Here is a 23,312-nt window from a genome sequence, read left to right on the forward strand (position 1 = left end):
AATGCACAGATCTTAATTGTTGCATTTTGATAAATATATGCACCATGTAAACAGTATCCCTGTCAAGATACAGAACACTGCCATGCTCCGGAAAGCTCTCCTGTGCCCCTTTGTAGTCAATCTCCCTACCCAGAGGCGATTGCTGTTCTGATTTCTAGCACAAGTGAGCTGTGCCTGTACTTAACTTCCTATAAATGGAATACAACACAATAATACAAAGCAATAGGCTTTTATAAATGGAATACAGGATACAACAGAACAGAAGTGGCTTATTTTGTCAACATAATGTTTTTGAGATGCTTGTTGTCTGTTTCAGTAGTTCCTTATTAGTAGCTAATATTCCATTCTTTGATCATACCACAGTTGATTCATCCATTCTCCTTGTGTTAATGGCGAACAGCACCAGATGTTGGACCTTCTCAAAAGAAGGGCTCCTGGAGCTTAGGAGAAAGAAGGCAGAGAACACATGCTTGGGGGGAGGAGATGGGGAATAAACTGAATAATCACAGTTTATTTAGTTACTTCCTGAAGGATATTTGGTTGGTTCCAGCTTTTGGCAATAATGAATAATGCTGCTATAAACATTTGTGTGGACATGGTTTTCATCGCTACCCAGGAAGTGTGATCACTGGATTGTATGATAAGAATACGTTTAATTTTGTAAGAAACTGCCATACTGTCTCCCAAAGTGGCTATACTATTTCATATTCCTAATAGTTTCTGTTGTTCCACATCCTTGCCAGCATTTTGGTATTGTCATACAAGTTTTCTTGCAGACACGTATTTTAATTTCTCCTGGGTAAAATGCCTAGGAGTGGAATTACTGGATCATACGATAGGTGTAAGTTTGTGTCAAACTGTTTTCCAAAGGTTGTACCATTTTACATTCTTATATCTTTTCTAATTCTTGGTATTGGTCTTTTGATTAGCTTTTTCCTGATGACTGATGATGTTAAGCTTTTTGTGTGCTAATGACCATTTGTATGTTTTCTTTTACAAGTGTCTTTTCAAATATTTTGCCCATTTTTGTTTTGAATTGTCCTTTTACTATTGCCTTATAGGCACTATTTATATATATGTTGTCTAGTAGTGTGAGCATAAATCCTTTGTTCAATATATGTACTGAACATATTTTCTCCCAGTGTGTTTATTGCCTTTTCATTTTCTTATGAGAGGAGTTTAAGAAGGCCACTTTATCTTTTTTTCTTTTATGGTTGGTGCTTTTGTGTTTTGTTTAAGAATTCTTTACCTGCCCCAAGATTACAAAGATATTCTTTGTTTTCCTTCTTGAAGCTTGACAAACAACCAAACTTGAGCAGCGTCATCATCTCTGGTTGTTGAGTCATTCCAGGAGTGGTGTTTAGTCTTATGTTTAGGCCTGTGATCCGTCCTGAATGAATTTGTGTGTATGGTGTGAGGTAGGATTAAGGTTCTTTTTCACACAGCTACCAGTTCGCCCAGCACCATTTATTGAAAAGGCTTTCCTCCACTGAATTGCCCTGGTACTTTCTTGTAGATCAAGTGGACTATTAGAATGCTTTACAGCACTCGGTTCTGTTTGTTCTTAAGCCAGTAACACCTGTCTTGGGTTCTGTAAAACAGTATCGAAATCTGGTAATATAGGTCCTCCAACTTTGTTCTCTTTCAGAATTTTTTTTGCTGTCCTTGCTCTTTGCATTTCCATATACATTTTAGAATCGGTTTGCTAATTTTTACAAATAAGCCACGTTGGATTTTGATCAGGGCTACACTGAGTCTATCAATCTGGGGAGTATTGACATCTTAACAGTATTAATCTTCTTTAGTTTTTCTCAGCATTGTTTTGTAGCTTTTGGCATGAAAGTTTTATACATACTTTAAAAGACTTATTCCTATGTATTTTATATTTTTGAGTCTATTGTAAATGGTACTTTTTACATTTCCAAGTTTTGTTTATGTATGTATATAGGATTTTGTTTTAATGTATTTTATTGATTTTTTACAGAAAGAAAGGGAGAGGGAGAGAGAGCTAGAAACATCGATGAGAGAGAAACATCAATCAGCTGCCTCCTGCACACCCCTCCCTGGGGATGTGCCTGCAACCAAGGTACATGCCCTTGACTGGAATCGAACCTGGGACCCTTGAGTCCGCAGGCCAACACTCTATCCACTGAGCCAAACTGGTTAGGGCATATATAGGCATTTTAAAAATTGACCTACAACTTTATTAAATTAACTTATTAATTCCAGTAAATTTTTGGTAGGTGCCTTAGAATGTTTTGTATATAAAAATGCCATCTATAAATAGTTTTACTTTATCCTTCCTAATCTCTGTGCCCTTTTCTCTTACCTTTCTGAACTGGCTATGACACCCTACAATGTTGACTAGAAGTGATCAGAGCAGATATCCTTGTCTTGTTCCCAGTTTTTGTGTGAAAGTTGTCAGTATTTCATAATTAAGTATGATACTAGCTGGAGATTTTTCAGAGGTTCTTTATCAGGTTAAGGTAATTTCTCTCAATTTCTACTTTGCTGAGGAGTTTGTATCATGATTGGGCTTTGAATTTTGTCAAAAGCTTTTTCTGCAGCTCTCAAGATGACTTATGGTTTGTTTTCCTTTATTTTGTTCATATGACTATGTCTCTTTTTCATCTACCAGCACTTTCTCCTCACCTCCAATTTGGGAAAAGGCCTTTATTCCTCATGCTAATACTTAACCATGAAACATTTTATAAACAAAAAAGCACCGCATGTATTTAAGTAGAATTGTTTGACTTATTAAGTGGCCTGGCTACCTGTCCCCCAAACATAATCTTTGAAAATGCTATCAGTAGTCTCATGCTTTAAGGAAATAGATCTGAGGAGACATATATGTTATATTTTCCAAAAAGGATCTTCTTCAGGTATTTTGTATGGTTCACCTTCTCAGAAATGACAAACAGAGCCATGGTTTTGGAAACTACAAACAAATGAACTCAAGCAGTTCTGTTATCTCCGGTTGTTGAGTCATTCCAGGAGTGGTGTTCAGTGGGTTGGGACTGCAGGTGAGATCCCAGGAACTACTGAGCCAATTTCTGATTGGTACTTTCTAAGTCACTGTATGCTAAACCCCTTCCTTTACTTAAGTGCAAGACTAAAGTTGATTTTAATCATTGAGAACTAGGAAGCAATCTCTAGTTCAAATGTCCTTTGGAGGTTATAAACCTCTTTTATAAGCATGTTTGTTAAGCATATGTCTTTGGACATTTCTGGTGGTGGTGCAAACATTAGCTCCCAAGCTACTACACATTCTACTTTTGAACAACTACCATTCTTATAAGTCTTTATTTTTCTTATGAACCCTTTTCCCATACTTATTACTTATTTAGGTATATTCCTATTATTGATGTCTTAAAATTTGGTAGCAAAATCTGAATGATTAGTACAAGGTATGGGATGCTTTTCTTCATTCTGATACTTATACTAATGATCTGTTCCCACCAAAATGATGAAGTGAAAAAAAAATATACACACACACACACACACACACACACACAATTTGCAGTATTAAGAAGGTATCGTTACATTGTGAGGGTGGGCTGTATGAAAATATACATCATCAGAATATTAATTTGCAAGCAGACATAGGGCATGGGTAAAAATTAATGGACGTGACTGGAAAACAGAATCATATCAGTGTAACTTAATTTTTTCAAGAAGTTTGTAAGGCTCTGGAGGAAGCAGGGCACATATATCTTGATGTTCTCATGCCATTGATATAATTAAGGATATATGATCACCTGTGCCCCAGGGAAACACAGTTTAGCTCAGCTGATACCATAGTTAGATGGTGGGAAGGTCATACAAAGGCATCGTAAAGGATATTTATTTTTACAGAGTGTTGGTGTAGGACAGCTGTTTACCTTGCAGAGGTCAGCCTGGGGCCCAGTTCTATTTAATCAATTTTAAGCCATGACCAGTGATGTATTGTGTATGTTTGTGTGCCAGAGATTCTAGGAATAAAAATCAAAATAACCTGGATAAATTGGGTACTTACAAATTGGATAAAGTCAAATGAAGGCTCTAATTAATTTTGTAAGTAGGAAATTCAAAATGGAGATGATTGGCTTTGTGCCTGTTCCTGGCAGGAAAGGCCCCTGGGCCATGGTAAATCACCAGCCATCGATAACTATAATACTCTATATGCAGAATACCACATGCCGTAAGTCAGGGGTCTGATTAAAAATACTGATATGACACTGAGAAGTGTCATAAGTGACATTGATTAAGAATACTTATATGACACTTGCAAAAGACACAGTGAAGGCTCACAGTGGCTAAAAATGCTACAATAGAAGCAGAGACATATGCAGCAAGAGGGAAGGGCTATGAAAAAGAACAATTAGAAGTATTTTGTATTAAGGAGGGTGGGCTAAAATGCTATAAAAAACAAACCAAAAATGTAATGGTTCAAATCCAGTACAAGTTTATTTCTCTCATGTATCAGTCCGGGATGGATATATCAGATCCCTGATGGCTCTGCAAACGCGTTTAAAGACTGGGAAATGTCAAGAGGACCCAGGAACCAGCTGAAGGAACTCTTACAGGATGAGTTTGGAAATAGGCATTCAAAAGAATACGGGTGGCAGTGATTAAAAATAAGTCCATGAATCCATAATATATTTCCAGGGGGAAAATTGCTAGCATGTAAAAGCAGAAGGAATCATAGAATTAGAAAATCACTGTTTTGTAATTCCCAGGATGGTAATTGATTCAGGCAAGGGTGATAAATGGATGCTGAAACTATTAGGTGAAACATTGTTGTGGAAGAGCGTAGTCTAACTGTCTCATGGTATTACCCTGGAGCTTACTCATTGATTACAAAAGGTACCATACAGGGATATATGGCAGACAACTCCTTAATTAGGTGATCTAACTTCATGCGACCAGTAATGAGACAAACTGACATAACAGGGTGCATAATTCAGATAATATTCTAATATGAGGCAACAATTACATGGACAAATCCAGATCGTGCAGTATTTATAAGACGACTGGACTAGAATGTTTGACAATGTCAGTGTGGCGCTCTCGCTAGGCCTCCTCGTTAGAGTGGCATCATCTTTAAACCCTGCATGGCAATCCCTGACGCACTGCCATGCTGCCCAGGGAAGACCGGGTGACCTGGAAATCCAACAACTTCCTTAGGATCATCCAACTTCTGGATGATTAGCCAGCACGCCTCATTGAGGGAGCAGACAATGTGGGCTCCGAGAGGATGCAGCAGACCCGCATGCCTCTCCTGGGAAGGCTGTGGGGCAGATGGACAGGAACACCATGGAGCAAGGCCATTCGGGGGCATCGGGAAAACCGCCCAGCTCTGGAGAAACTTGTCTCACATCCGGAGGGAGGTGGGCTTTGCCTTCACCAAGGAGGACCTCCCTCACTGCGATCAGCGACATGCTGCTGGCCAACAAGGTGTCAGCTGCTGCCATGCTCGTGCTGTGGCCTCATGGAAAGTCACTGTGCTGCCCAGAACACTGGTCTGGGGCCCAGGAAGACCCCCTCCTTGAGATTTCAGTCATCACCACGACAGTCTCCCGGGACACTGCTGAAACCCCGAGTGACATGCAGCTGATTAAGACTGGAGACAAAGGGGAGCCGTGACCCCACACTGCTGAACATGCTAAATGAACATCTCCCCTTCTCCTTTGGGCTGATCACCCGGCAGGTGGTCAGCAGTGGCAACATCCACCACCCTGTCTCTTGAAAGGCAAACAGTACAGTTTAAATTTCTGGGTTAAAATTTTTTATGAGTGATGCTGACCTTTTCATATGTATAATAGCCCATTTGTCCTTTTTGGTGTGTGAATTGTCTCTTTATATCCTCTTCTGTTCTCTTTCAGTTTGGTATTTCTTTCTTAAATGTTGGTAGAATTCATCAATGAAGATATCTGGACCTAGAGTGTTCTTTGTGGGAAGGTGTTTAAGTTCAAAATCAGTTTCTGTAATAGGGGTTTTTAGGGATCTTTTTGAATGCATTTTAGTGTCTTTTCAGAATTTGTTTCATCACAGTTGTCTCATTTATTGGAATAAAGTTATTATCTTTATAGTGTTTATGAGATCTGTAGTAAGGTCCTATCTTTCCTAATTTTAGTAAGTACTTTCTTAGTTTGACTGGAGGTTTATCAATTTTATTGTTTTTTTGTTTTAAAGAACCAGCTTTTGGCTCATGGATTTTTCTGTTGTTTTAAAAATTTCATTGTTTTCTACTCTGTATTATATCCTTCTATTACTTTGGGTTAATTCACCCTTTTTTCCCTTAAGGTGTAAATTTAGTTTACTGAATCGAAACCTTCTTTTCCATTATAGGCAAATAAGATCAGAAGAAAACAGTGCAAAAGATGTACTGAAAATTAAAATTGAATTTTGAGTTTACCAATTTCCTAATACTTGCATTGTTGTTTTCAAAGTTTATTTTTCTAGTATAGCTTTTTTAAAATAGAACAATTTTTTATTATTGATTTGAGAAGGAAACATTGATTTGTTGTTCCACTTATTTATGCATTAACTGGTTGATTCTTGTATGTATGTGTCTTGGCTGGCAATCGAACCCAAAACCTTGGTGTATGGGAATGATGCTCTAACCAACTGAGGTACCCAGCCAGTGTCTAGTATAGCTTTTTAAAATTCTGGCAATATAAGTACTATGTGCTAGCTATTTAAAATGTTCAAAGGGTAAAGAGAATTACAAAGAATTGTATTAGGATAGGACATAAAAAATAATCACAAAATTCTTGCAGCTTAATACCACAAACTTTTATTTCTTACACTACACATCTGGGGCTTTGCTCCACAGTCATCAAGGACCCCGGTTGACAGAGGCTCTGCCATCTTGAGCTGTACGATCTGGAGCACGTGGCCTCTTTGTTCCCTGGGCTGGGAAGAGAACACTGAGGGGGCTCTCTTCTGAAAGGAAATGCTTTGGCCTCATAGCCCATTGGCCCCACCTGATTGTAAGGGTTAAGGAACTAGCTTAGAAGCTGCAGGTAAGGGTGAGCACTGTAATTCTATACCCTGGGGATGGCGGTGGGAACACCTGTCTTCTAACTCTGAGATAATCCCTAGTTCCCTTTCTGCCTGGTCCCAGGGACCTTCCTGATGGCCAGCCTTGTTTGGATTGGTGGAAATTACTCCTATGGGCTGACAGATCACTGGTTCACATTTTGTTGTGTTCTACCTTATCTCATGCTATCAATATGTATATGAGACCTAGGAAAGGGCAAATGAAGAATCCCTTGCTAGTTACTTTAATAACAAGTAACTGGTAACAGTGATTTCCTTTTTAAAAGCTTGCTTTAGAATCTCTGCAAACTATACTGGTAACAGTGGTTTTACCTAGGGAGGAACTAGATAGTGGTGAGTGGGGCTGAGGGGTGTTGAAGAGTGGGTAGGATGAGTTATTTTCACCGTATATACTTCCTGTAACTTGAGTTTTAGACTATGTAAATTAATATTACCTATTTTTTAAAAAAACTTGAAAACTTTTCTTATATTTTCTTAATTTTCTATATTGAATCTATACTATGTAAATGAATGAAAAACATCTATTTCTTTAAAAGTTGCCAGGCAATTGAACACCTTTTTTTTTTTCCCACTGAATTTTGACATATCATCAAGCAAAGACCACATTTTTTTAAAAAGTTATATTTACCTTTTGGAGGAATACAATTACCTTATCCAAATAGGTCAGTTAGTTGTGGTCCTTGGAGTACCAGGAACCAACATAGTCACTCTCAATTGGATATTACCGTTTTGGGAAAGCTCTTTCACATCCATGCCTTGGGTCCCTTTCTACATTTCATCCTGAGTGGAGCCATAATTGAGGCTTACTGAAGATCATGATGTTTGAAATTAGACCTGAGACTGCACTTCAGCTCCAGCACTTATCAGTCATGCAACCTCAGGAAATGTGCTAATTAACACCAAGCCCTTTTCCTCCTGGGGAAAAATAATACACGTACCTTTCATGATTGCCGTAAGGATTAAGATGAAAGGTATGTAAAACCCCTGGATAAAACATAATATGTTATTTCTCCCACAGGCTTTCTTCATTCAGGATCAGCAAATCCAGCTACTGGTCTAATTTTATTGTCTGTACAGTAGTTGACCAGAATGTTAACTGTGTTCATCTGCCCATCCTACTGTTTCATGCACATGTTTTTTTTTTAAACTTTTCTGAGGTTGCATAGCACAACTATTTGATTATAATACTACTATGAAGTTATTAAGTTTAATTTGTTACCTATTATTAAAAAGTTATATTTATTTTCTCAAACTCGAATGTACAGAGGACTTTCCAAAAGCTACAGGAAATGTGATACTGCACCTGATTTAATATAGGTTGAAGATTCAGCTATCTGCTATTGAGCCAGACACAAGCAATTTGTGAGATGTGAAACTATCAATGCCATTTTACTCACTGTTTTTTGGTTTGGGAAAACAGTAAATTTTCATTTTAAGAAATTACGTTAACATGCAACAAGTGTCAAAAGGTCCTGTAATCACACTATGAGAACTGTGAGGTTAGACTCCGAAGCCTGTGGGTGAAAATCACAATGTAAGCAAGATTTCTGTAAATAGATGCCATGTTATATCCACCCACATCTCAGGTCTTTGGTGGACTTTCAATCTAAGTATTCCCTTTCTTCCTTTTGCTGGAAAAAACATAAGCAATTAGTTACTGGTTCTAATCCCACAGCACGTTATAGTTTTCTTTCTTTTTTAAAAAAAAAATAAATTTTTATTGATGTCAGAGAGGAATGGAGAGGGAGAGAGAGATAGAAACATCAATGAGAGAGAATCATTGACCGGCTGCCTGCACGCCCCCTACTGGGGATCGAGGCCCACAACCTGGGCATGTGCCCTTGACCAGAATCGAACCCAGGCCGACACTCTATCCTCTGAGCCAGACCAGCTAGGGTGCAAGTTATAGTTTTTCTAAGCAGAGATCTGGAGCCAGTTATATTGAACTCCAGTTACCAAGGTAGCTATTAATGATGGTTCTGTTTTTTTTCCTATATTTCACACAGAGCTTATTCATGCGGCATTTTGGTATGCCAGGAACCCAAAGTAAGATCATTGAAGGCACTAAACTGAAATAAAATAGGAAGATCATCAGCTGATAATGACCTCCTGGAGAAAGCATAGTAAGTATGGTGTGTTGTTAAGATTTGGGTGTTAATAACCAGGAAAGCAAAAAAGAAGTCATGGTTTGTTTCCTTCAGGCCTACTAATACTTCTGAATCGGTGAGATCACAATGCAAACCCGAAGATGTCTTGAAAAGGACTTCCACGTTAACTTTTTAAGTTGTATATGAAGCAATAGGAGTTGATTCATAAGTAGTTAAAACTTTTTTTTTTTTTCAAGAAAAGAACCATATCTTATAAATCACTGAATCCTTGGAGTTAATGTGAACCTTTTTCAAGGGAAAATTCGGGACAGGTAGCCTAACAAAGGATTTTTGTCTTATCCTGGAGGGGTTGTTTAAAGAACAAAATGTTGGAATGTTGAATAATTTTAGTGCTTTATCAAGGACATGGAGTATCACCTCAGAAAGTTTTAGTTCCCATAACATTCAGGAACCATTATAAAACAGCCACAACTTCTCTTGATTGCTCTTTATTGCCTCAAGTTGCATATCTTCCCTCATCTCTAAAGTTCCTTCCGCTTTATGGTTCTCTTATATATTCCATCTCAGATTTGTTTTGTCTTCTTCCTTCAGTCCTCTTCTGAGGAACTTCTAACTGCCTTGGTGACTGGAACTGATCCCCCTCCTCCACTTCCTGCCCTTTGCTGACCTGCAGGGAGTAGCCTGCTTTTTGCCTTTCCCTGGGCCCCACGGTGAGAGTCAATAATGCAATGGAAACTTGGGAAACACTCCTTGGATGTTGCCTATTTAAACATGGATTCCATAGCTTTGCTTATTTAATTTTGCATTGCAGTTATTAAGGATAAAATAATTTTAAACAGATAATTCTTTTTAAATTTTATAGTAAAGATACCTTTAAAAAAGGGGAAGGGGGGTCATAAATATGAACCCACACTGTTTTCCTTCCTCACTTCCATCCCAAACCAACATTTGCTATTTAAAACAGCTTGTTCTTTTCTTGATACTGGAGGGCTTCCAGTGGTCTTATCATTCCAACTATGCTTCCTTATCCAAGCACCACCGCTTACAAAGCCAGTGGCATTTGTCAAGGTGCTTAACCATGATTCCGTGCCATTATTTATCATATATCAAATCTGGAATGGAGCTTTTCCGGGAGAGGGTCAAGTTAAATTACACAATATATTTGAGTAGAGAAAATAATTTGAATGTACAAGAGAACTTCTTTCATTGATTCTTTTAAACCTATAGTTATGAATATGGGTATTGAATGATTTTTTAAACTTTTTTGATATATACAGGTGTGTGTGTATAAATAGATAGGTGAGTTTATGACATTGGTGTATTATGGCCATGAGAGTCTGTTGAAGAAAAAATTATTCATGACCCTTGTTGAAGAATGGTAAGGCAGACCTTATTCAGAACCATTGCAATAGGTGTAGGGACCACAATGATGAGGTTCTGAAATAACAGGAAGAGACTGGGCTTCACTCCAAATACAAGTGGGAATTTATAGCCAATAAGCAAGGCGTGGGGGTCAGTAGATGAAATATTACTAAGGAAACATCAGGAGCAAGGGGATTCTGGCTAAACCCTAACAGGATTCTTGCTGAAGGAAGGTCAGGGTGATTGGACATCACTTGGGGCATGGTGAGAGATGAGGAACCTGATCAGATAGCAAGGGAGATCAGATATTGAGGATGAGACATGCTGGCTAACCTGACTTAGCAGGATTCTTGCTAAAATTGGACTGTGATAAGATGAACACAGAAGTCAAATGTCAGGGCCTCTCTTCTCAATTAGGACTCTTGATCAAGTTAATAGAACTAATAGCTTTCTCCCACACTGAATTTTTTCTCCTCAGACAATATCCTCATTACTCCTTTGAAATTATTTAATCAGTTATCTGCTTTTCAGCAAATTCAGTTTTTCACTTTTTAGTCTTGACACTCCCTAACTTATTTTTTTCCTTAAAGTTTAAGAAATTCAGAAAGACCTATAATACTATATAGTTTTAAGTCAATGTGTACCTTTTAAGTTTTTCTATGCATGTATAATGTCTTAACAAGTAATGACATACTTTTGTAATCTGCAGTTCATTTAATTAAACATATTATGGGAAGTCATATTATTTTTAAACATGTAACATGTTCATAAGGCTAAACATTGAATAAGTATAGAAAACAGTCTTCCTGCTAACATTTTTAATGGCTGCAGCATAGTACTTGTAGGGAAGGACTGTGTATCATTTTAACCCTCTCCAGTTGTTGACATTTGTGATGGATCTGTTACTATTTGGGTTTGGTTTTATTTTGCTACTCAGAAATACTTGGTTGAACAGTCTTGCAGAAACATCTTTGGGTCATGTTTTCAGGATAAATTTCTCTAATTTCCTTCCTTTCATCCGTTCCTGATTTCTTCCTCTCTGACCTTTCTCCTTCATCATCTTATCTTTTTTGCTGCCTCCAAGTGCATTTATCACTCAAGCTTCAACTCCTGTTCCTTTGCCTTTACCTAGCACTTCCTAATGTTCTCAGGGATCCATACTCGGTCCCTATTCCTTCCCTGTATTCTCTCGTCTCTCCAGGTGCCACACCTGAAAGATCATGCCCAGAAGATAAATCTTTCTTTCCTTTACCAATGTTCCTATTATTTTCTGCTGAATAGTCTGTTCCATATCTTTGAGCTTCAGAGATTTAATATGAATTATGATCCTGCAAGTTAAAACAGTTTGAAAACTGCTGGACTAGAGGGCCCCTTAAACATTACCTCTCCCTCCCTGACAAAGAGACAAAAGGTGGGACAGGTGAGGTAACATTATCTTGAGTCAGAGTGGGACTCGGTTAACAACTGGCAGTGATTGTCTGAGTGTCACCTGCAGGCTGCTATTTTAAGCTTGTGTTTTCACTCCAGTAGGAAAAAGTATTTTATCTTTTTACTTATTATTAAAACTTGTACTTATATGGAAGTTTTAGTAATTTATATGTACCATTTTGGTTATAGATCTGAGAGTTCTGAACGACCTGGGTCTCAAAAAATGACCCAAGTATGCATATTATTTCTTAGTCTGTATTCTATACGTTTTATGAGAAATATAAATTCCTATTTATACATATATTTGTGGAAATGATTGGATTAAATTACATTTGGGGAATCCTAGTGCTTGTTTTGTAAAGTCTTAAAATAGAGATAGAACCAAGATAACATCAAGACTTTTTCACTTTTCTTTGCAGGGATGGAAAATAAAGCAAAGCAGTATTTTATCGTCTATATTTCAGCAGGCCTTCTGAAGTTTAACTAAAAATATGACTCTGCTTTCTTCAGAGAACTGCTCTTCTCAGTACCAGTTACATCAAACAAGTCAGCTCCTAGATGGTAACTGTCTGCTAATCTTGATTATACTTGGAAAAATATTATTAAATATCCTCACACTGGGAATGAGAAGAAAAAACACCTGTCAAAATTTTATGGAATATTTTTGCATTTCACTAGCATTCATGGACCTTTTACTCTTGGTAAACATTTCCATTATATCCTATTTCAGGGATTTTGTACTTTTAGACATTAGGTTTACTAAATACCACATCTGCTTGTTTACTCAAATTATTTCTTTTACTTACGGCTTTTTGCATTATCCAGTTTTCCTGATAGCTTGGATAGATTATTATCTGAATTTTTCTAAAACCAACCTTCCATTTAAGTGTCAGAAATTATTTTATTTCTTTACAGTAATTTCAATTTGGATTTTAGTGTTTGCTTATGTTTTGGGAGATCCAGATATCTACCAAAACCTGAAGGCACAGAATGTTTATCCTTATCAATGTCCTTTCTACGTCAGCATTCAAAGTTACTGGCTGTCATTTTCCATGGTGATGATTTTATTTATGGCTTTCATAACTTCTTGGTCAGAAGTTATTACCTTGGTACAGGCTATTAGGATAACTTCCTACATGAATGAGACTGTCCTATATTTCCCCTTTTCATCCCATTCTAGTTGTACTGTGAACTCTAAAAAAACACTCTTGCCCAAGTTCATTGTCTGTTTTCTCGGTACATGGTTACCGTTTGTACTACTTCAAATAATTATCCTTTTATTTAAAGTACAGATTCCAGCATACATTGAGATGAACATTCCGTGGTTGTACTTTGTCAATAGTTTTCTCATTGCTACAGTTTACTGGTTTAAATGTCACAAGTTTAATTTAAGAGACATTGCATTACCTGTGGATCCATTTGTCAACTGGAAATGCTGCTTCACTGCACCTGCAATTCATGATCCTGAGCAAATTGAAAAGCCTACATCAATTATAACTTGTTAACATGTTGCCGTGTTAAAACTTACAACTGTGGTATTTTCAAAGGAGAAAAAATAACTTGGGGCATACCAAGACTGAACTGAACTGAAGTCTCCCTCAACCGTCTCAATGTGTATTTTGGGGCTGTGATATTATTTGTCTTTTTGTTTGTTTTTAAACAAAATAATTCCAAGAAAAAATGTTATATCTGTTCAGGAAAATTGCATGTTACAAATATTAACATAGAAGTGAAATGAGTTAACATTTGGCCATACTGATGTTTCTGTTATCCAAAAAACTACTGGATGCAAACTGTTATGTAAATCTGAGATTCGCTGCCAACTTTTATACAAACTTAAATAAACATTTTTATTTAATCCACAGCAATAAAATCAAGATCGTCTTCTTAAAATGATTTGGTATAAATATTCTTTAACATAGGGGAAGATTAGCTAATTTTAAAAATATGTATTTGTTCTTAATGTAAATATTTCTGCAAGCTAAGTTTCGGTTGCTTACCTTCCAGAACTGGTAGTGACTGACTAGGTTTCTCTCCATGACACACCAGATTCCTTTTCAGTTATAACTTAGATGTCACTTGCAATATCAGATCATAACTCCTTTCACTGTAAAAGTAAAGGAGGGCTTCTTATCCTCAGCACTGTTGGTATTTTGGGTTAGGTGATGCTTTGTTTGGGGAGAACGCCCTGTGCATTGTGAGATATTTAGTAGCATGCTCACCCCTCTACCCACTAGATACCATCAATAGCACTCTCTTCCCCAGTCTTGATAATCAAAATGTCTCCAGGCATATCCAAACCTCCCATGGGGGGCAAAATCGTCCCTGGCTGAGAACTACAGGAATAAAGGAATCTGAAGGGCAAATAATTTGAAGTCACTTTGTGAATTCAATTGAACTACATAGAAGTGTCTAACCTGTCAATGTCTAAACCTGGCCCTCTCGCTTCTCTGTTCCTTTTCCTCTGAATGTATTGCTTTCTAATTGGCCATAACACGGCACTATGGTATTTAAAATGTTTTGTACTTAATAAAACCCTGCAGTTTTTAAATCAGGAAAATTTATAACTATTTCAAATCCCTTAGTAAGCTTTGTTGTTGTTGTTCACTTAGAAAGCCCCCATGCCTCATAAGCTTAAAGAAAAAAAGAAATGCAATAGACCAGCCAAATGGAAGAGGCTTTTATTAGTAAAGAAATGAACTTAACAGCTGGTCTACAATATATTATTGAATTATAAACAATATAAATAAATGATCCTGTAGGCCCACTTAACCTTCATCCAGACCCACATGAAGCAATGTTACAACAATATTCTATGTGAAAATATGCAGGTAACAAAGGTGCAATTACAAGTAAGTTTAAGCAGCAGAGTATAAGGTGCTTTAATTTAACAGTTAACGTTGCCATCAACAGACATTTGAATGCTTAATTTTACTTCACTGAATACAGACACAACAAATATGAAAATCTAAAATTAATACACATGCTACTTGTTAATATGAAAGTGCCTTCTCTTTTTTTAAAAAAAAATATACCAAATGGAAAGACTTTTTACATAGATCATGGTGTGCTCTTATAATGCAAAATTAACTTCATTTTCAGGTTATACAATTGAAAACTAACTACAGACACCAATCTAGGAACACTAATGCTAAGAGTGCTAAAACTATTTAATTTCCTGTAAAGAGGACTCTAATACAATATCCAATGTAAAGAATACATCTATATATAATCTTAACATTTGTTTTCTATAAAGATAAAAAATGCTTTTTCCCCTTAGTGATGCTTTGTTCATCCTGGGTGGATCAGCTTTTGAGGTTTTAATCATTTGAAAGTCCTATTTTAGAACAATGTGAGGAATCAAACGTAGGAATAGAAAAAGTCAAATAACATGTACTTGAAGAATCAAAAATTAGTATTTTTTAAAAACTAATATATCACACAAATTTGCCTTTGTTTAAATCAACAACAAAAAGTTAACAAGACAAAAGCATTAATTTAGCAGGGGCCTGAAATGCCTGCCGTCTGTGTCGGCATCCATCCTGCACACTGCTGCTGCCTACAACTCCAGCCCTCAGCACAAGCTCACTCCTGACTCGAAGCATAGTTTCTAGAACCTACTTTGACTTTTTTTTCCCTACAGAAAAAAAAAATTTTTTTAATAAGGTGACTGGGAATCTTGGGTGAATGTCTCGGAAGTTAGACATCCAAAATGATACACCCAAAGTTAGACATCCTTGCACGCTCCGCTGACTTTATTTTTTTAAATCCTCACCTGGGGATATTTTTCCCATTGCTTTTCAGAGAGAACATGGAAGGGAGGAAGGGAGGGAGGACGAGAGAGAGAAACATCAATGCAAGAGAGACACACTGACTGGTTGCCTCCTGTATGCACCCAACTGAGGCAGAGAGGGAACCCACAACCCAGGTACATGCCCTTTACTGGGAATTGAACATGCAACCCTTCAGTTCAAGAGCCAAAAGGTACTTACACAATATATATATTAACATCATAAAATATGGGTAATTATTTTTAAAATTCGGTAAATCAAAACATCTTAAATTTTAATGCCATGGGGAAAAAATTTGTTTTACTTGTGTTCCTTTTTAAATCAATTTGTTAAAGATTCTAATCTGACATGTATTTGGACATTTTCCTGCTTTAAGAAGCTGTGACTGCCCAGCTGGTGTGGCTAAGTGGTTGAGCATCAACCTATAACCAGAGGTTACGGTTCGATTCTCAGGGCACATATCCGGGTTGGGGCTCGATCCCCAGTGTGGGGCATGGAGGAGGCAGCCAATCAATGATTCTCTCTCATCATTGATATTTCTACTTCTCCCTCTCCCTTCCTTTCTGAAATCAATGAGATATTTTCATTTTTTTATCTTTATAGAGAATGTTAGTATCAAGCAATGTTACTATGTAAAGCTGTGTCAATAGGAGTTAAAGTGTAAGTCACAGAATCCTCAAGTGGTAAGGAATATACCCAGTTGATAACTGATCCCATTCAATGCTTACCCCCCCCAAATACTTGTCAATTTAAACACAGAACTCTTTTATGTTTACTACTTCTATATTTCAAAGTAAAACACTTTTACTTTGTAATGTGTGCTTTCTAAAAAGGAGATATTTGTAATAACATTTATTTTATGTAGTCTTCCTTGCTTTAAAAACAAAAGTACAAAACAACCTGTTCAGCAATTTCCTTTGAAATTTCCCAGTGTTAGATATGCTTCACTGTCAATACTGGGTATAAAGCTTTTGCAGTTAAAAATGTATAGTAAGTCAGCACCAGCTTCTTCGTATTGTTCTGTCACACCCCCTGCATAGCAACACCTCTGCAATAGATTCAAGTGTCAAAACAATTCTTAGAAATATGGGCTGTCACAAAATATAAATCCTTACTGTTAGTACCCTTAATTTCATAACCTAATCAGGTTTATGACTGATGGATATTTAGTAGGTGAAATGCTATAGGAATTGATGTGATTTACTCAGACCCCTTATCTGTCATCTAGCCTAATTCTTACCCCAATGCATAAAAAATTTCCCTCAGTTCCAACTTTATATTCAGTACATTAAGTAATAATAATTATGTCCATATCTGTTTAAACTGCAAACAAAATTATGTTTGGGAAGATTTTGTTTACTTATTACTAGTTCCTTACGTCATGTATACTACACGCTGCACATAGTAAGTGTTCGAACAGTTTGCTAAATGAATGGATAAGTGCCTGAATGATAATGTCCATATCCTATATAATAAAAGGCTAATATGCAAATCTACTGAACAGCATAACGACTGGTTGCTATGATGCACACTGACCACCAGGAGGCAGATGCTCAACACAGGAGCTGCCCGCTGATGGTCAGTGCGCTCCCACAGGGGGAGCCCGCTCAGCCAGAAGCCGGGCTCACAGCTGGCGAGCACGGTGGTGGCCATGCAGTTGGATATCCCCACCAAGGGCTCCCAGACTGTGAGAGGGCATAGGCCGGGCTGAGGGACCCCCCAGAGTGCACGAATGTCGTGGACTGGGCCTCTAGTGTGTTCATATATTCCACGGTTAGCTAGCAAGCAGCATTTAGAAAAATGTCCTCATTTGCTTGTCTGTTTGAATTTTCTGCCTTGTTCCTTAGGACAACAAAGACTAGGTGACCCAGGGAATATTGCTTAATAAATAATTATCTTTTAGCAATTGCTCTGAAGTATGAAAGGAACTGTTGAAAAGGGAAAGAGAATTAAGTAGAAGCAACTTAAAAACACCTCATTATGTGGCCCAGAATCATAGTTTTAGAGCTGGGAGGAACCTGAGAGATGATTTAAATCAAAATCAACATTTTTAGTATAGGCTCCACACTGTACATAGAAGAGGAAGCAGGTTTAAAGGTAAGTAACTGCCGAGGGTGTCGCGCACAGCTATTGCAACTGGATGTAAAACCCCAGTCATTCATCATAGTAATTTAATGATTATGTAGATCTATTAACTATTACAGTATTTAGTACTACCTAACAAAAAGAATTATGACTTTTCAACCATTCTAAATGAAGATTGTAAGCAATGGATACTTCTGGTTTGCTTGAGGCAAGACTGAAAAGTTCCTTCTTTCTAAAGTAGGTTGATATTTACTTCACCACCAGCTCCACCATCCTCACAAGCACCAACTTTTTCACCTCTATCAATGAAAGCTCCAAAAAACATGGATTCAACACTATAATTTTTAAGCCAATAATGATGGCTACTATCAATCCTTAAGAAGATTACTGGAGTCCAATTAAATAGGTGGTCTAAAAGGACTTACTATATTACTCTTAAATTTAAAACCATGCCATGTTAACATAACAGTGTTTTAAATTCATATTGATTTATTTTTTTCCAAATTAAGAGTCATTCTATACTTTCTTTTAAACAATACATTTAAAAACCTTTGCACAGGTTTTCTCTCTATGGATTCACATTTATGTCACCAGTCTCACTGAGAGCAGTTGTACTTTTCAAAGACAGTAGAAAAAAATATTTTTCTAGTGTACCCCCTAATATCTGAGATTAAAACGGTCATCTTTAAATAAAATTAAGTGTTCATAAGCTATAAAAAGGGAAAACATGAAACATTCATGGGAAACATTTCCCAAAAGGTTCCGTAAACATCGCATTTAAAAGGTTCATGTGTTAAGAGTAGAATGGGACAATTTTCATTAGAGAAGCTGGGCTTCAGATCTGAAAAGGAGGGAGGCCACTTCCTTTTAATATGTGTGTACTAAAGTGACAGTTCAGAAAAAGCCAAATGTTTTGCTCTGGAATATGACGGCAATAATTACCATCATATTAGTACTTCACAACTTTCAAAAAAAGCTTTCTCATAGTATTATTTTAAGCTAGATTAAGCTCTAAAAAATTATATGTAAAACTTTAGAATTCTTAAAAATTTAGGAAACTTTTTCCAAAGATAATATAATTTTTAACACTTTACTGATGTAATGGCTTGTACTGCTGCTATAAAGGAAATCATATAGTGATACATTTTCTGAACTTACAACAAAAGAGGAATATCTTCCCAAAGAATTCTTTTAAAGATATACAGCTCTTAATAGCTTGAAATTAAATTTTGCTAAAACTGCATATTTACTTTCCCTAATACTGTATTTGTGCTTATCTAAATTGAATCACAATCTTTAAAATGAAATCAAATGTTTTAAATAGATTCATAAAATACCAATATTGATGAATGTGAAACTATTTATTTCATGATCCACTCTACTGTGCATCAAAAAATAGAGGTAGGCTTGTGTTAATTGAAATCCACACTGATAAAGAGAAACAGCTCTTAGTCATCCAATTCTTAGACTGAGACAACCTAGCAAATAAAATACAACCTTAAAAATGCTTTTCTTTGATTCAGCTGTGGCATCTGAAAGTGAATACTCAATTCTGATAATTAAAACAACTAATCTTTGAGTTTTTGACAACCTAAGACTATATATACAATCTATATATTGTCTCCCTACGACACTTGTGCCATAGTGTACCAACACCCTGCAAATGCAAATAATGGGACTTAATCACATTTAATTGGACACGTCAGTGATATGGGGCACTATGACAGATTTCAATCTAATACTGGTATCTGAATAAATGTCTGACTATAATTTCACAATGGCTATATGAAGATTAACTAAAAAATTATTCAAAGGCATGGGCATAACAATTTGCATTATATACAGTTCTAAGAGGGCTACTTAAAATTACTTCTGTTTAAAACTAGGTAAACATGAATATTAACTTCAAAAGTGCAGAAATTTGTTCAGTGTTGAAGTGGGATAACTAACAAGCGGCAGGCCTCTTACCTCTCCCGCATTCTCAAGTTTCTTCACTAACATTTTTTCCTGCCCATTCCACCTTCTCTACTTCTAGGTCAGCCCTTAAAAGTGTCTGTTTAGATGATGCCACAGCAAATTAAAAGTACCATCTTGGAAAGAGTTAAATGCCACTCAAAAAGTGACAGTCTGTCTCATACTATACTGATTTCATCAAAGCTGCATAGCTGTGTCAGACACATCCCTGCACAAGACTTGATGAAAATCCACATCATGTAAAAAATAATTTTTACAAGCCAGCTCTCTCAGCTTGTTTACTTTCTTAGGAACACATGGCTTAAAGCAAATAAAATTTCAAACTTGTAGGTTTCCCCCCCCCTCAATGGAAAAAGAGTGCATAAGTTTAAACAAGTCAGAAAATACAAACTTAAGTAGCAAAAATAGGAAGAACTTCTCTTTCTGCTTGTCATTCCCTCAATCAAAATCCTAAAACAATTATATAAATAAAAATAATAGCCCTCTTCCAACCTATATCATACTAAAACTGTGCTTAAAGCTCAGGAGAGAGGTGCACAACCAGTGTCATCGTCTATATCATTATATGTAACTGATATTAGCATGGTTTAATCATCTTGAAAGAAATTACTGTTTCAAAGGTGAGAGTGACCAGTTGAAAGCAAATGAGCCATTTCTAAATAAAACAACTCACTTGAAAAAAAAACAAGTATATTTTCTGGTATGTTTTGAGTGGAGACAACAGAAGATCTGTACTATTCTTAAGATTATTATCATTATTATAAGACTTAAGATTATAAGGTACTCTCAAATGGATACCCTTCTTGTAAGCTTTCTTAACATAGTGTCAGGCACAGGGCCTTTAGTAAGTACTACATTAATGACTGCTATTGCAAGAGGGTGTAAATAAAGGAGAACCTATTAACACAGTCCAAAGCTAACACCTTAAAGGTTATATGTAGTTATGGGAAGCAATCATTATTGCAAGGGGAATTTATCCCCACATAATTTTATATTGTTTGTGTATTCTCTATACTAAAGTTTTAATTCCAGGGGAGATTTTTCTTTGTGCCCACCCCCCTGCCCCCCATACACTGAAACATCTTCCACTAGTGTTTAGCCTGTATTTAAGTTCTGAAATTGCAACACGAGGGGAAAAGTCAAGCATATGACAACTGTCAGAATGATTAAATGCTAATAAATGAAAGTTGACTAGAGAGTACCTACCTTTCCTTGAAACTTTAATCCAATGATTAAAAATGTGATATAAAGAAATATGTAACATGGACTACAAGCTATGTAGGTCTGGAACATGAGCCTTACACTATATTACACATTCTAATCCTATACGCAACTATCAGTAAACATCATTTTTTAAAACATTACTACACTAAAGAATCCCACAAAGCATACATTCAAACAAGAGGCATCTAAAGATTAAAAAAATTACCCGCTGTATTTTTGTATAAAAATAATCAACATTCTCTAATGTACACAAAGCCAAAAGATAAATATCTGTGATGTCTTTAATGACATCTTTAGTCTTCTACTAGGTCAACATAATCTTTTTTAAAAGAGCAGTAATAATGACTGAAACCCATAGACTCTTTCCCACTTTTGCCAAATATCTATGTATGTTCCTTCAATTATTAAAACATTTTCATTGTATGATAGAAGATAAAAAAATTAAATTTTTGATGTCCAGGACTATAAAGCTCTCAAGGCTCTCACAACAGTTTTGTTTTGGTGTCACAATTCTAGCAGATCACTAACTGTTTAGTGAAAGGTTTTACTTAAAAATTTCCCCCCTAAAACATGTACATACAAAATTAGACCTCACCATCCCAGAGAGATCACTTGGTAAGTGCTTTGCCGAAAGCATGCAAGGGTTTAGTCAGGAAAAAGAAATATGCTTTCTAGATAGACCCAACATGTTCAACATCAGAAAAATGCCAAAGACCAAATACATATATCTGCTACAAACTATTGCCTTGTGGCAAAGGTTATAAGTACATTGGTTCATAAGGTATAATCAGATTATGCCTTTTATCAGTACAGAGGAGCAGAGAGAAAAGATAATATGAATCAATATCTTTTGAGAGTCAAATTATTTGTATGCTAGTCCTTATTTTATCGGCCAATTTAATGGATTGCTCCCCTTTTTTTCAATGTGCATACACTGGGAAAAATACTTGAGCAGAACACTGATGCTACCTGAAATATTTCCATTGTGTAATGTATCCCTCTGGGTGAAAAAGAGAATCATTTATCACTCCTACATGAGAGTTTCTCAACCTTGGTACTACTGACATTTTGGACCACATAACTCTGTTGTGGAGGGCTGTCCTGTGCATTGTAGGATATATATAATCCCTGTCCTCCAATGTGTTAGGTAACCGATAGCTTCCCTCCCTCAGCCCCCTCAGCTATAACAACCAAAATGTCCCCAGGGCAGCAAAGCTCATCTCCAGGAGAACCATTGGTCTATATGTACAAAAACTAAGAGGAAAATGTTGTCAGCTACACCAAATTCTTGGTCAAGTTTAGAATAGAAACCAACTCTTCTGACTCCCAGATCAGTGTTATTCTTGCTAGAATGCATCCTTTTTTATAGACAAAACAACTTTCTAACAGACATTTTTTTAAAATGCACAATGATATCTCACTGCATACAATTCCAGTCACTGGACTCCTAAATTATTTTTAAATTACCTCTAATGACAACCTATGGGAAACTTATAGGGTAGAAAAATGTATAACAAAACTGGATTAAAAGAGAAATGTAAATCATTAAATTAGTTTTAAAAGGATTCTTTATATTAATGATAAACATTACTTTTTTAAAAAGTACTATAATATGTTTCTTTGAAAAATATCATGGCCCTCTATAACAAGTCTTTCAATGTTGAATGTAACCTGTAAAATTAATTTCACCAATGTTGGCTAATTATGAAAATGTATGATGATTAAATCTGTAAAAGAAATGTCAGCTTTTCATGTGGAGATCCCAATGTTCTTGGCTATCCACCACAATAAAAGGTAATATTCTAGGCCAACCTGAGCCTTTACCTTACAAGTTTGTTTAAGAAGAGTAAAACTGCTGTTATCTCAAAGCCTCATGATCTTGTTAAGATTCCTTCAGAGAGTTGATGCGTGCACAGATCTTTAGGGCAGGGCCAAGCTTGATATTCATTGCACTCATAAGATGGTCTTCTTTTAGCAAGAGAAGGGCCTGTCCATCAATCTCCTGTGCTCTGAACTCATCTGCGATATCCTGGCAGCCTGGAATTTGATCAGAGGAAGGAAGTTAGAATTAATACACAACAATTAGACACTACTCATAATAGTCACAGTTATGCTCTCACTGGGTTTGAGTATGTGAAATACAGGCTGAGAAACAAATGAAATTTATTTATGGTAGTCTTGGGTTCACTCCTGAAGAAGAGAGTATTTCTTGATATTCTGAAAATAAAAATAAAAATCAGGTAAAGCAACTTACTTGGTAATTCTTGTTCTAAAAATAATCTGTATATATATAAAA

At 36.4% G+C, this 23,312-nt stretch overlaps 2 protein-coding genes and 1 pseudogene across 7 annotated transcripts in view; 2 read left to right on the top strand and 1 right to left on the bottom strand.

The window, feature by feature from the left end:
- Nucleotides 1-13,819, top strand: part of GPR160 (G protein-coupled receptor 160) — a 55,987-nt gene extending 42,168 nt beyond the window's left edge. For 4 of the 6 annotated variants that reach the window (XM_054713720.1, XM_008142279.3, XM_054713719.1 and 1 more), the window contains exons 2-3: nt 9,051-9,167; nt 12,362-13,819. In XM_054713720.1, the coding sequence (XP_054569695.1) occupies nt 12,434-13,447 (1,014 nt within the window). In that variant the 5' untranslated portion in view covers nt 9,051-9,167; nt 12,362-12,433 and the 3' untranslated portion in view covers nt 13,448-13,819. Of the gene's footprint in view, nt 1-9,050; nt 9,168-9,743; nt 9,863-12,361 lie in introns of all 6 variants that reach the window. The other 2 variants (XM_028146599.2, XM_054713722.1) reach the window with 2 other exon arrangements.
- On the top strand, nt 5,117-5,728 carry LOC129148274 (60S acidic ribosomal protein P0-like; annotated as a pseudogene).
- Nucleotides 13,820-22,643: 8,824 nt separating the features above from the next.
- The window catches only part of PHC3 (polyhomeotic homolog 3), a 66,762-nt gene continuing 66,093 nt past the window's right edge, over nt 22,644-23,312 (bottom strand). The window contains exon 15 of the mRNA XM_008142280.3: nt 22,644-23,053. Within this exon, the coding sequence (XP_008140502.1) occupies nt 22,899-23,053 (155 nt within the window). The 3' untranslated portion in view covers nt 22,644-22,898. The remainder of the gene's footprint in view (nt 23,054-23,312) is intronic.

Source organism: Eptesicus fuscus, chromosome 3, assembly GCF_027574615.1.
Source record: "Eptesicus fuscus isolate TK198812 chromosome 3, DD_ASM_mEF_20220401, whole genome shotgun sequence".
NCBI classification, from domain to species: Eukaryota; Metazoa; Chordata; class Mammalia; order Chiroptera; family Vespertilionidae; genus Eptesicus; species Eptesicus fuscus.